The sequence below is a fragment of the Salvelinus alpinus genome, chromosome 20 (assembly GCF_045679555.1).
Source record: "Salvelinus alpinus chromosome 20, SLU_Salpinus.1, whole genome shotgun sequence".
In the NCBI taxonomy this organism is placed as follows: domain Eukaryota; kingdom Metazoa; phylum Chordata; class Actinopteri; order Salmoniformes; family Salmonidae; genus Salvelinus; species Salvelinus alpinus.
In genome coordinates this window covers 33,942,405-33,956,877 of record NC_092105.1, presented here as the reverse complement: position 1 = coordinate 33,956,877, position 14,473 = coordinate 33,942,405, and the positions used below count along the sequence as shown (strand labels likewise).

The 14,473-nt window shown below is 42.5% G+C and overlaps 1 protein-coding gene across 2 annotated transcripts in view; it reads right to left on the bottom strand.

Moving 5' to 3' along the window:
- Positions 1–14,473, bottom strand: part of LOC139546699 (inactive phospholipase C-like protein 1) — a 108,565-nt gene that overhangs the window by 30,020 nt on the left and 64,072 nt on the right. For both annotated transcript variants that reach the window (XM_071355393.1, XM_071355394.1), the window contains exons 2-4: positions 4,506–4,580; positions 4,031–4,318; positions 3,451–3,738 (exon numbers count right to left, since the gene is read on the bottom strand). In XM_071355393.1, coding sequence (XP_071211494.1) covers positions 3,451–3,738; positions 4,031–4,318; positions 4,506–4,580 — 651 coding nt within the window. The remainder of the gene's footprint in view (positions 1–3,450; positions 3,739–4,030; positions 4,319–4,505; positions 4,581–14,473) is intronic.

The window sequence follows — 14,473 nt, the reverse complement described above, 5'->3', positions numbered from 1 at the left end:
TAATTTATACACTAGATATCCATCTACAGCATGTTCCATTTATACACTAGATATCCACCTACAGCATGTTACATTTATACACTAGATATCCACCTACAGCATGTTCCATTTATACACTAGATATCCACCTACAGCATGTTCCATTTATACACTAGATATCCATCTACAGCATGTTCCATTTATACACTAGATATCCACCTACAGCATGTTCCATTTATACACTAGATATTCACCTACAGCATGTTCCATGTATACACTAGATATCCACATACAGCATGTTCCATTTATACACTAGATATCCACCTACAGCATGTTCATTTATACATTAGATATCCATCTACAGCATGTTCCATTTATACACTAGATATCCACCTACAGTATGTTCCATTTATACACTAGATATCCACCTACAGCATGTTCATTTATACATTAGATATCCACCTACAGCATGTTCCATTTATACACTAGATATCCACCTACAGCATGTTCCATTTATACATTAGATATCCACCTACAACATGTTCATTTATACACTAGATATCAACCTACAGCATGTTCCATTTATACATTAGATATCCACCTACAGCATGTTCCATTTATACATTAGATATCCACCTACAGCATGTTCCATTTATACATTAGATATCCACCTACAGCATGTTCCATTTATACATTAGATATCCACCTACAGCATGTTCCATTTATACATTAGATATCCACCTACAGCATCTTCCATTTATACATTAGATATCCACCTACAGCATGTTCCATTTATACATTAGATATCCACCTACAGCATGTTCCATTTATACATTAGATATACACCTACAGCATGTTCCATTTATACATTAGATATCCACCTACAGCATGTTCCATTTATACATTAGATATCCACCTACAGCATGTTCCATTTATACACTAGATATCCACCTACAGCATGTTCATTTATACACTAGATATCCAGCTACAGCATGTTCCATTTATACATTAGATATCCACCTACAGCATGTTCCATTTATACACTAGATATCCACCTACAGCATGTTCCATTTATACACTAGATATCCACCTACAGTATGTTCCATTTTTACATTAGATATCCACCTACAGCATGTTCCATTTATACACTAGATATCCACCAACAGCATGTTCCATGTATACACTAAATATCCACCTACAGCATGTTCCATTTATACACTAGATATCCACCTACAGCATGTTCCATTTATACACTAGATATCCACCTAGAGCATGTTCCATGTATACACTAAATATCCACCTACAGCATGTTCCATTTATACACTAGATATCCACCTACAGCATGTTCCATGTATACACTAGATATCCACCTACAGCATGTTCCATTTATACACTAGATATCCACCTACAGTATGTTCCATTTATACATTAGATATACACCTACAGCATGTTCCATTTATACATTAGATATCCACCTACAGCATGTTCCATTTATACACTAGATATCCACCTACAGCATGTTCCATTTTTACATTAGATATCCACCTACAGCATGTTCCATTTATACACTAGATATCCACCTACAGCATGTTCCATGTATACACTAAATATCCACCTACAGCATGTTCCATTTATACACTAGATATCTACCTACAGCATGTTCCATTTATACACTAGATATCCACCTACAGCATGTTCCATTTATACATTAGATATCCACCTACAGCATGTTCATTTATACACTAGATATCCACCTACAGCATGTTCCATTTATACACTAGATATCCACCTACAGCATGTTCATTTATACATTAGATATCCACCTACAGCATGTTCCATTTATACACTAGATATCCACCTACAGCATGTTCATTTATACACTAGATATCCACCTACAGCATGTTCCATTTATACATTAGATATCTACCTACAGCATGTTCCATTTATACACTAGATATCCACCTACAGCATGTTCCATTTATACACTAGATATCCAACTACAGCATGTTAATTTATACACTAGATATCCATCTACAGCATGTTCCATTTATACACTAGATATCCACCTACAGCATGTTACATTTATACACTAGATATCCACCTACAGCATGTTCCATTTATACACTAGATATCCACCTACAGCATGTTCCATTTATACACTAGATATCCATCTACAGCATGTTCCATTTATACACTAGATATCCACCTACAGCATGTTCCATTTATACACTAGATATTCACCTACAGCATGTTCCATGTATACACTAGATATCCACATACAGCATGTTCCATTTATACACTAGATATCCACCTACAGCATGTTCATTTATACATTAGATATCCATCTACAGCATGTTCCATTTATACACTAGATATCCACCTACAGTATGTTCCATTTATACACTAGATATCCACCTACAGCATGTTCATTTATACATTAGATATCCACCTACAGCATGTTCCATTTATACACTAGATATCCACCTACAGCATGTTCCATTTATACATTAGATATCCACCTACAACATGTTCATTTATACACTAGATATCAACCTACAGCATGTTCCATTTATACATTAGATATCCACCTACAGCATGTTCCATTTATACATTAGATATCCACCTACAGCATGTTCCATTTATACATTAGATATCCACCTACAGCATGTTCCATTTATACATTAGATATCCACCTACAGCATGTTCCATTTATACATTAGATATCCACCTACAGCATGTTCCATTTATACATTAGATATCCACCTACAGCATGTTCCATTTATACATTAGATATCCACCTACAGCATGTTCCATTTATACATTAGATATCCACCTACAGCATGTTCCATTTATACATTAGATATCCACCTACAACATGTTCATTTATACACTAGATATCCACCTACAGCATGTTCCATTTATACATTAGATATCCACCTACAGCATGTTCCATTTATACATTAGATATCCACCTACAGCATGTTCCATTTATACATACATGCTATAGATATAGCTATGAAGACAATCCTTTTTGTAATTACTAACTGTTGCTATCATCATTATCAGGGTTGGGGGTAATTCAACAGAAAACAAAGTGCGATAATTAACTGAATTGGAAACGGAATTGACCTCAACCCTGATCATCTCTAAACCTTTCTACTTCCTCGAATGTTACTACCCGTCCTCTTACCTCAGCTTCCTTGATGCCATTACAGACCAGATGGTTAGGCAGCTATGAAGACAATCGTCTTTTCTATTTCACGCTAGACCATTGCTCTCTCTCTAGTGTAACTGTACACTCACATGCACACACACACACACACACACACACACACACACACACACACACACACACACACACACACACACACACACACACACACACACACACACACACACACACACACACACACACACACACACACACACACACACACACACACACACACACACACACACACAGACACTCACCTTAGCCTCCTTGATGCCAGGACACAGCTTACAGATGGTTGCCACGGCCGTATCCTCTGCGACGATCCCATTCCCGTCTTCATCCACCTCGGTAAACTCTGCGGCCAGCCATTCACTCCTCATCTTACTGCCGAGGCTACCCTCCCCTATGATGCTCCCCTCTCCCAGACCTCCTCCCCCGCCTGCCCCCCCTCCATGCCCGATGGCAGAGGGGTGGGACACCAGGTAACGGAGCCCTGTCACCCAGATGTTGGCCACGTCAGCTGAAAGAGCCACCAGGTCCAGAGACTGGGACATACAAATACACATCACATTAAATCTAAACGTTTTCTCAAGTAAAACAATCAAATTAAAAACATTTGAAAAAAGGAGATAAAATAGATTAATAAAGTAATATAATTAAAAACACAAAGGCTGTCTATGATGATTTTAAAACCTCAGTGTTATCTGCCTTTGCCTGACTGCCAGTCTGTTTCTGCTCTCTTGCCAACTACTTGGCACCACAATTCCCAAAGGAGAAGTCAAGGCAGCACAAACTGATCTGGGACCAGGTTAGTGTCTGTCCTTCATCCCCTCCTACCTGGTAGTCATCCCCGTGGATAATAGAGAAGGCAGCCTCCTCAGCCAGGTGTTCTGCAGCAGGTCCGTTATGGAGGAAGGTCTCAGTGCTCTTCCCCGTCCTAACCTCCCTGATAGCGGCCATGTCCAGGCGGGCGCGCTCCCCATCCTTCTTAGAGGGCTCCCAGCGCAGGCAGCTGAGGTCCTGGTCCAGGGTGTAGAAACGACTGTAGATCCGGGAGTTGGGACGCACCTTCTTCAGCTCACAGCCCCCCTGCATGAAGGCCAGGCAGTCGGCCGCGCTGCTCACCTGGAGGAGAGGGAAGGAGAATACATTTCAATTGAATCCTTATCCTCCTTATGAATTGGTTATGTATGACTCATGAATGCGTTTTGAAATCCATCTGTAGGTCAAATAAAGTGTTACCCATTTCATTTTCATTTACAGACAAAAATTCTAAATCTAGGTCGTTTTTTTTGAGAAACTAAAAACAAACCTTCTTCTCTGAGGGTATGCTACTGAAGGACACTGTCTTCTTGCGCCCGCCGGCCAACTTGTGCATTGAAGGATCCTGGGTAAAACACAGAGAAGAGCAGAGAGTGAGACAGGCAGACAAGTCTACTTATCCTACAGAATATGTTTAGAAGTGTCAAGACAAACATTACAGGCAGGCATATCCCATCAACTGACATAATTACAATAGGAGTAGAGACTTATGTGGACATGGGGCCCAACAGAGAAGAATGTAGAGTGGAAATAATAAGTAATAATGAGGTAGCTCTGAAAGCCATCAGTAATATCCCTGTGAATGATTATGTTTTTGTAACCCCGGCTGCACTGTCTGTCTCTCCTAAAGCCAGACACCTGAAAAAACAGCTCTGCTAATCTGAACTCATCTTCACAGGCTTGGAAGGCTGGAAATCAATTGTGCCATTTCATTTCCTGTGTGGTAATGTAGCACTGATTCCCACAGTGTACAGAGCCTGGTCTTAGGGCTGACGGGGCCCACAAAAATAGATCTTCTGTGTTCACACTCACACATCTGTACTCGCTGCTTCCTGCGTCTTTCAGTCTCCAGAGGACAGCTGATTGATTGACAGGTGGGAAGAAGACAGCTCTATCGTCACTGGGTGCCGAAATGTCAGGGCTGGTGCCAACGCAACAGGTCTCTGTCTCTCTGTCTCTCTGTCTCTCTGTCTCTCTGTCTCTCTCTCTCTCTCTCTCTCTCTCTCTCTCTCTCTCTCTCTCTCTCTCTCTCTCTCTCTCTCTCTCTCTCTCTCTGTCCCTCTCTCTCTGTCCCTCTCGTTGTCCCTCCTGCTGTCCCTCTCTCTCTCAGCTGGACATTATAACACAATATGCTCTTCAAGGGTTTCAAAAACCACATAGGTATAATAAGACTTATGAGTTCTATTCTTTCAAATCCACATCTCAGTTTATAAGCAGTAGCTTTTTCTCCGTGGTTAAAAGGGGGTGAGGTAAAACATATGACATTACTACCAGGAAGACTTCCCACACAGGTTAATACAAATCCACTTTTCAGAATAACAAGTGTGCACAGGCAGTGGTTTGTAAATGAAGACAATGTGCAAAAGTGACAATGTGTTTGGATATGAATTCCATCCTTTGTGCAATATTACTGATGATAAGGAATTCAAACCAGAAAACATGTGTGTGTTACCGGCACCATCAGAGCCAGACAGAGCACTTTCATCCTGCTGTCATGTAATTATGGGGTTGTACAGACGGCACTGACTGACAGACTCTAAGTGCAGCCTTTTGTTACTGTAATGACATTTCCACCATTGATTCAAAGCATGTGGCCAGGGCTGCACAATACTGTAGCAACCAGCCGGGTTGTAACAGAGTTGCAGACCTGGGTTCACTATCTAAAATCTTTTAAATATTTGCCAGACGGGCAGGTTTGCCAGACTGGTGGGTTTTTAACTCTTGCAACTATTCAATTGGTTCCAAGCATGAAAAAATATACATAAAAAATTGGATTTGAACCCAGATTGTAGGAGTGTTACCATCTGACGTAAATAAAGGCTCGGCTCTAGCTAAATCACCTGATCCTGGTTTACGATTTGGAACGGGGAGCTTTCGGCCTATTTCTGCCCTAATACCTCAAACCCACAACAACACATGATGGCTGTCCTACTACGAGCCTAGCACATCATCAACAAATATTATATACTGGCTGTCCTACTACGAGCCTAGCACATCACCAACAAATATTACATCCTGGCTGTCCTACTACGAGCCTAGCACATCACCAACAAATATTACATCCTGGCTGTCCTACTACGAGCCTAGCACATCATCAACAAATATTACATCCTGGCTGTCCTACTACGAGCCTAGCACATCACCAACAAATATTATATCCTGGCTGTCCTACTACGAGCCTAGCACATCACCAACAAATATTACATCCTGGCTGTCCTACTACGAGCCTAGCACATCATCAACAAATATTACATCCTGGCTGTCCTACTACGAGCCTAGCACATCACCAACAAATATTACATCCTGGCTGTCCTACTACGAGCCTAGCACATCACCAACAAATATTACATCCTGGCTGTCCTACTACGAGCCTAGCACATCACCAACAAATATTACATCCTGGCTGTGCTACTACGAGCCTAGCACATCATCAACAAATATTACATCCTGGCTGTCCTACTACGAGCCTAGCACATCACCAACAAATATTACATCCTGGCTGTCCTACTACGAGCCTAGCACATCACCAACAAATATTACACCCTGGCTGTCCTACATCATCTACTGCACAGTCTACTTTAGAGATGGAAGGGATTTGGAAATGGGAGTGTTTCCCACTACCTCTTGGGATGCAGTTGGACTCAGAGTACAACTTGACTACCCACACACACTAAACCACAGAGCAGTGTGCATGTGAGTGTGAGTGTGTATGTGTGTGTGTGGATGTGCGTGCGTGTGTGAGTGTGTATGTGTGAGCGAATGATTAAATATAGAGCTGGTGTAACTTGACATCCTGATCAATGATACACAGTAGAGCAACCTGACTTCCAGATCCTTCCTCTGAGAGAGACCTACTGTAGCCCCTCCCCTGACAGACAGGCAGCGACAGGGCTAGGTGGTAGCTCAAACCTGGCCTGAAACTTCTGGACCATCAGTCAGGCTCCCACATCAACTATTCTCTCACCACCCATCTGACCTGACTGTGACCCCTAGCTTCTAGTTTTTTTTCCTGGAGAAGAGGCAGTTTGATCTAGTATCTGTTGTTTCCAATTCAGTTAGACACAATTGTTTTTTTAAGATGGAGGCTTGGACAATGTGTGACACCCAGGCTTAGTATGAACCAGGTCAGCAGGGATTTAGGTGGACAGGGCAGAGCGGGTGGGGGGGGGGGTTGTCAGACTGTCCAGGGCTCATCGATAACGGGAGCGATGGGCCTTGCATCACGGTATGTGGCACTAGTTCCCCTACAGGGCATGGGAAAACAGTTCGACCCTCCCGTCCAGCGCTTTCATTGTGACACATGATGTCCTCCAGGAAACCATGACAACATTGTTAATACACTGCGGTTTGGCCTAAAAGGACATCTATCAGTTAGTTTTAATCCCCCTCATCCCTAAACTCTCTCTCTCTGTTTTGTTTTAGATCTTTTTTGTATTTTTTATTTTTTATTATCTCGTTTTTTTCTCTACATTATTGACTTTCTGCCAGAATGAAGCTAGGCACAGATGGAAAGATGGTGGGAACATAATAGGAAAGAATATATAGTGGGAATAGAGAAGAAAAGAAAGAGAGGGACAAAAAGAGAAAGGGAGGAAACCAGGGCAAGATAGAGGACAAGAGAGGAGAGCATTGGAAATAAGGAAGAAGTGGAAGAAAGCGAGGGATATAGGTGTAAAAGTAGAACCGGGTGGATTCTAGGAAAGGATATGAGAGAGAGCAGAGGGGAGGAAAATTACTTTTGAGAGAGGGAGTGTAGGAAATTGAATGAGAGGAGCGAGGGGGAACGAGTGAGTGAGATGAAAGAGAGAGTAGAGGACAGGATAGAGAGAGGAGATGTGGGCATGAGACAATACTATATTGTGTTCAGTCATGCACAACAGAGAATATTAATCATCATCAGTCTCTTCATACAGCCCACCGGATCAGAGGTTTGACAAACACCTGGGAGGAATAGACATAGAGGAGGACAAGACCACACATGGCCAAGTGGCTCTAAATATAGACATCTATGAGTGAGATCGAGAGAAAGACCAAGAGATGGAGAGAAAGACCAAGAGATGAAGAGAAAGACCAAGAGATGAAGAGAAAGTCCAAGAGATGGAGAGAAAGACCAAGAGATGGAGAGAAAGACCAAGAGATCGAGAGAAAGACCAAGAGATGAAGAGAAAGACCAAGAGATGGAGAGAAAGACCAAGAGATGAAGAGAAAGACCAAGAGATGGAGAGAAAGACCAAGAGATGGAGAGAAAGACCAAGAGATGGAGAGAAAGACCAAGAGATGAAGAGAAAGACCAAGAGATGGAGAGAAAGACCAAGAGATGGAGAGAAAGACCAAGAGATGAAGAGAAAGACCAAGAGATGAAGAGAAAGACCAAGAGATGAAGAGAAAGACCAAGAGATGGAGAGAAAGACCAAGAGATGAAGAGAAAGACCAAGAGATGAAGAGAAAGACCAAGAGATGAAGAGAAAGACCAAGAGATGGAGAGAAAGACCAAGAGATGAAGAGAAAGACCAAGAGATGGAGAGAAAGACCAAGAGATGAAGAGAAAGACCAAGAGATGGAGAGAAAGACCAAGAGATGAAGAGAAAGACCAATAGATGGAGAGAAAGACCAAGAGATGAAGAGAAAGACCAAGAGATGGAGAGAAAGACCAAGAGATGAAGAGAAAGACCAATAGATGGAGAGAAAGACCAAGAGATGGAGAGAAAGACCAAGAGATGAAGAGAAAGACCAAGAGATGAGAGAAAGACCAAGAGAAGAAAGGCAGAAGATTGAATTGATGAAAAAAAAGCACAGTAAGAGGAACGCGGCAACAAAAGGGAGTTTGAAAGACGGAGCGATGTTAAGAGACTACATTTTAAGTTGGCCATCTGGTGTGATCAAGTACACATAGACAGACTAATAATGACACCATAAATAATCAGAATCAGAATGAAATTTAAGGATGACCTCTGAAACTTTTAAGGTTAGGTGACCTTGATGGTTTCAACATAACAGTCCTGATGCAATGTCATGTCAACAGTACTGATAGTGTATAGATTACTAGTGAACTGTGATTAGCCTGAGGAGCTAAACGGACCATGTGTAGGAGTGTAAATATAGCACACACACACCACATACTAGCACCCTATACTCCCAGCCCACAACCAGATAGTGTGGCCTGAGAGTAGATAGTTTGTGTGTATGCATTGATATGTCGGCTACGTGTGCATTTTTTTTTTAATGTATGTAGTTCTGTCTTTGAGCTGTTCTTGTCTATTGATGTTCTGCATTATGTCATTCTGTATTATGTTTCATGTTTTGTGTGGACCCCAGGAAGAGTGGCTGCTGCTTTTGCAACAGCTAACGGGGATCCTAATGAAATACCAAAATACCAAATCCCTCAGCCAATTCATTAACCCACATACCCACCCTTTACTAATACACACACACACACACACACACACACACACACACACACACACACACACACACACACACACACACACACACACACACACACACACACACACACACACACACACACACACACACACACACACACACACACACACACACACACACACACAGCTAACTTCCCTAGGGAATAAACGGAGGGTTATTCCGTGCCGGATGGAGGACGGGGCCAGTCACTAGTGGAATAACCTCTCTCTGTCCTCTCCTTCTCTCTCTCTTTCTCACCTTATCTCTCTCTCTTTGTCTCTCTCTCTCTAGGGTTAGCAGAATGCATTGCTTGGGTCTAGACTCCAGAGAGTAGTATAGCAGAAATGGCATTAGACTAGCATTAGACGGGGCTGATCAGATCTGCTGTCAATGAGCGGATCTAGAAACAAACATAATGATGACGGTGAGTAAAAAATAAAAATAAATGACGGTGAGTTAAGTACTGAGCAGAGAGCCAGCTATTATCGACATGATTCATCAGGACAGAACTTTAATACACAGAGAGAGAGAGAGACAGGGAGAGAGAGTTTGAGATGGTAAAGATAACTGGTAGCCTGTAATGTCAACAACACCCAACAAGATTGAGAGAGACAGTACACAAAGAGAGAGAGAGAGAGAGAGAGAGAGAGAGAGAGAGAGAGAGAGAGAGAGAGAGAGAGAGAGAGAGAGAGAGAGAGAGAGAGAGAGAGAGAGAGAGAGAGAGAGAGAGAGAGAGAGAGAGAGAGAGAGAGAGAGAGAGAGAGAGAGAGAGAGAGAGAGAGAGAGTGTAACTTTCATGTAGAGAGAGAGGGGAGATGGTGGAGATTACACTGGTCGCCTGTTGACTCTTAAGAGAGAGGGAGATAGCGAGAGAGAGACAGAGTGATAAATAAAAAGAGAGAGTGCTAGAGAGAGAGAGAGAGAGAGTGCTACAGAGAGAGAGACAGTGCTACAGAGACAGAGATTTGGCATGAGGATCTGCTATACAAATTGATGGAAAGTGGTGTTGGGGGTAAAACATACGACATTATAAAATCCATGTACACAAACAACAAGTATGTGGTTAAAATAGGCAAAAAAACACACAATTTTCTTCACACAGGGCCGTGGGGTGAGACAGGGATGCAGCTTAAGCCCCACACTCTTCAACATATATATCAACAAATTGGCGCGGGCACTAGAAAACACCGGCCTCACCCTACTAGAATCTGAAGTCAAATGTCTACTGTTTGCTGATGATCTGGTGCTTCTGACACCAACCAACAGCAGCACCTAGATATTCTGCACAGATTCTGCCAGACTTGGGCCCTGACAGTAAATCTCAGTAAGACAAAAATAATGGTGTTCCAAAAAAGGTCCAGTCGCCAGGACCACAAATACAAATTCCATCTAGACACCATTGCCCTAGAGCACACAAAAAACTATACATACCTTGGCCTAAACATCAGCGCCACAGGTAACTTCCACAGAGCTGTGAACGATCTGGGAGACAGGCAAGAAGGGCATTCTATGCCATCAAAAGGAACATAAAATTCAACATACCAATTAGGATCTGGCTAAAAATACTTGAATCAGTTATAGAACCCATTGCCCTTTATGGTTGTGAGGTCTGGGGTCCGCTCACCAACCAAGATTTCACAAAATGGGACAAACACCAATTGAGCCTCTGCATGCAGAATTCTGCTAAAATATCCTCCGTGTACAACGTAGAACACCAAATAATGCATGCAGAGCAGAATTAGGCCGATACCCGCTAATTATCAACATCCAGAAAAGAACCGTTAAATTCTACAACCACCTAAAAGGAAGCGATTCCCAAACCTTCCATAACAAAGCCATCACCTACAGAGAGATGAACCTGGAGAAGAGTCCCCTAAGCAAGCTGGTCCTGGGGCTCTGTTCACAAACACAAACACACCCCACAGAGCCCCAGGACAGCAGCACAATTAGACCCAAGCAAATCATGAGAAAATAAAAAGATAATTACTTGACACATTGGAAAGAATGATCAAAAAAACTGAGCAAACCAGAATGCTATTTGGCCCTAAACAGAGAGTACACAATGGCAGAATACCTGACCAATGTGACTGACTCAAACTTAAGGAAAGCTTTGACTATGTACAGACTCAGTGAGCATAGCCTTGCTATTGAGAAAGGCCGCCGTAGGCAGACATGGCTCTCAAGAGAAGACAGGCTATGTGCACACTGCACACAAAATGAGGTGGAAACTGAGCTGCACTTCCTAACATCCTGCCCAATGTATGATCATATTAGAGACACATATTTCCCTCAGATTACACAAATCCACAAAGATTTCGAAAAACAAACCCAATTTTGAGAAACTCCCATATCTACTGGGTGAAATTCCACAGTGTGCCATCACAGCAGTGAGATTTGTGACCTGTTGCCACAAGAAAAAGGCAACCAGTGAAGAACAAACACCATTGTAAATACAACCCATATTTATGCTTATTTATTTTCCCTTGTGTACTTTAACCATTTGTACATTGTTACAACACTGTATATATACAAAATATGACATTTGTAATGTCTTTATTGTTTTGAAACTTCTGTATGTGTAATGTTTACTGTTAATTTGTATTGTTTATTTCACTTTTGTATATTATCTACCTCACTTGCTTTGGCAATGTTAACACATGTTTCCCATGCCAATTAAGCCCCTTGAATTTAATTGAATTGAATTGAGAGAGAGAGAGATACAGAGAGAGAGAGAGGGAGAGAGAGAGACAGTGCTAGGGAGAGAGATCAACTATCTGCTAGCTACCTGGTATTGTGTTGTTAGACCATGATTGTGGGGTTATGTGGTCATGCAGGGATTTCAGCACCACATGCCCCACCCACGGCTCTAAGACTCTTAGCAGGGCTTTAAGCCTGATTTACCTTCTCTCATGGCGAATTAGACACAACCAGCTCACTCATACAGCAAGCCATTGTCAGACTGACAGACTCAGAGCCAGGGACAGTATGGAGAGAGTGAGTATGAAGTGAGTGAGTGTACAGTATAAACCCTGAGTGTACAAAGAATTAGGAACACCTGCTCTTTCCATGACATACTGTAGACTGACCAGGTGAATCCAGGTGAAAGCTATGATCCCTTATTGATGTCACTTGTTTAAATCCACTTCAATCAGTGTGGCTCAAACGGCTCAACATACCTCACTGTCCCTTACCATATATAACCTCTAGTCACCAATCCTCTATGTGTAGGCCTAATCAGTGGAAAATCAAATCAGAAAATCAGATCAGTGTCAGTCGCCCTCGCTGCCACTCGATGTGCACTGTGTGATTGTTGTGAGAGCTGCAGGGCCACTCATAGTGATTGCCCGGTCACAATCAGAGCTCTGTTCTCCACGGGGCTGTGTGTTTGCACTGTGCCCACACAGAGTAGCCTGCCTGCCTGCATTGACCACTCTGAGGCCATTCTGAAAACAATCTACTCTGCCAGCCAGCATGCATAACCTCACACAGAGAGAGAATGAGTGAGAGATTGTTTAGTGTATCTGCTGTTCTAGGCTGTTCACCTCACCTTTGCCTGACCCCCCCCCCCCCCCCCCCCCACCCCCTACACACACACACACACACACACACACACAGGGGCTGTCAGAGAATTAGGAAATGAGGAAACGTTCTAAATAGACCTTGTTAATTAATATAGGGCTGGGCGTTATACTGTATTTTACAATATGCAGCGAGGGTATTGATGCACGGGCCGGTTTGGGTTTACTTTACCTTCTATAATGGTATTTGAATGTTTGGTTTGTTAAATGTGATACGCCATGTGTAACGTACATTTTTATATCGTATGCCCTGGTATGGAACAGGAACGGTATGAAGGTATGAAAATCTGGATACCGCTCAACTCTACTCCCACTACACCATTCAAGGTGGAGAAGGTGGCAAAGTTCTAAGTTCCTGGGCGTACACATCACAGACAAACTGAAATGGTCCACCCACACAGACAGTATGGTGAAGAAGGCGCAACAGCGCCTCTTCAACCTCAGGAGGCGGAAGAAATTTGGCTTGTCACCAAAAACGCTGACAAATTTTTACAGATGCACAATCGAGAGCATCCTGTCGGGCTGTATCACAGCCTGGTATGGCAACTGCACCGCCCTCAACGGCAAGGCTCTCCAGAGGGTAGTGAGGTCTGCACAAAGCATCACCGGGGGCAAACTACCTGCCCTCCATGACACCTACAGCAACCGATGTCACAGGAAGGCCAAAAAGATCATCAAGGACAACAACCACCCGAGCCACTGCCTGTTCACCCCGCTACCATCCAGAAGGCGAGGTCAGTACAGGTGCATCAAAGCAGGGACCGAGAGATTGAAAAACAGCTTCTATCTCAAGGCCATCAGACTGCAATACAGCAATCACTAACTCAGAGAGGCTGCTGCCTACATTGACACCAAATCACTGGCCACTTTAATAAATGGATCACTAGTCACTTTAAACAATGCCACTTTAAATAATGCCACTTTAATAATGTTTACTCATCTTACATTACTCATATCACATGTATATACTGTATTTTATACCATCTATTGCACCTTGCCTATGCCGCTCGGCCATCGCTCATCCATATACTTATATGTACAAATTCTCATTCACCCCTTTAGATTTGTGTGTATTAGGTAGTTGTTGGGGAATTGTTAGATATTGTTAGATATTGTTGCACTGTCGGAAGTAGATGCACAAGCATTTCTCTACACTCGCATTAACATCTGCTAACCATGTGTATGTGATGAATACAATTTGATTTGATTTGAACCACCCTATCATCCTGTCCTGTCA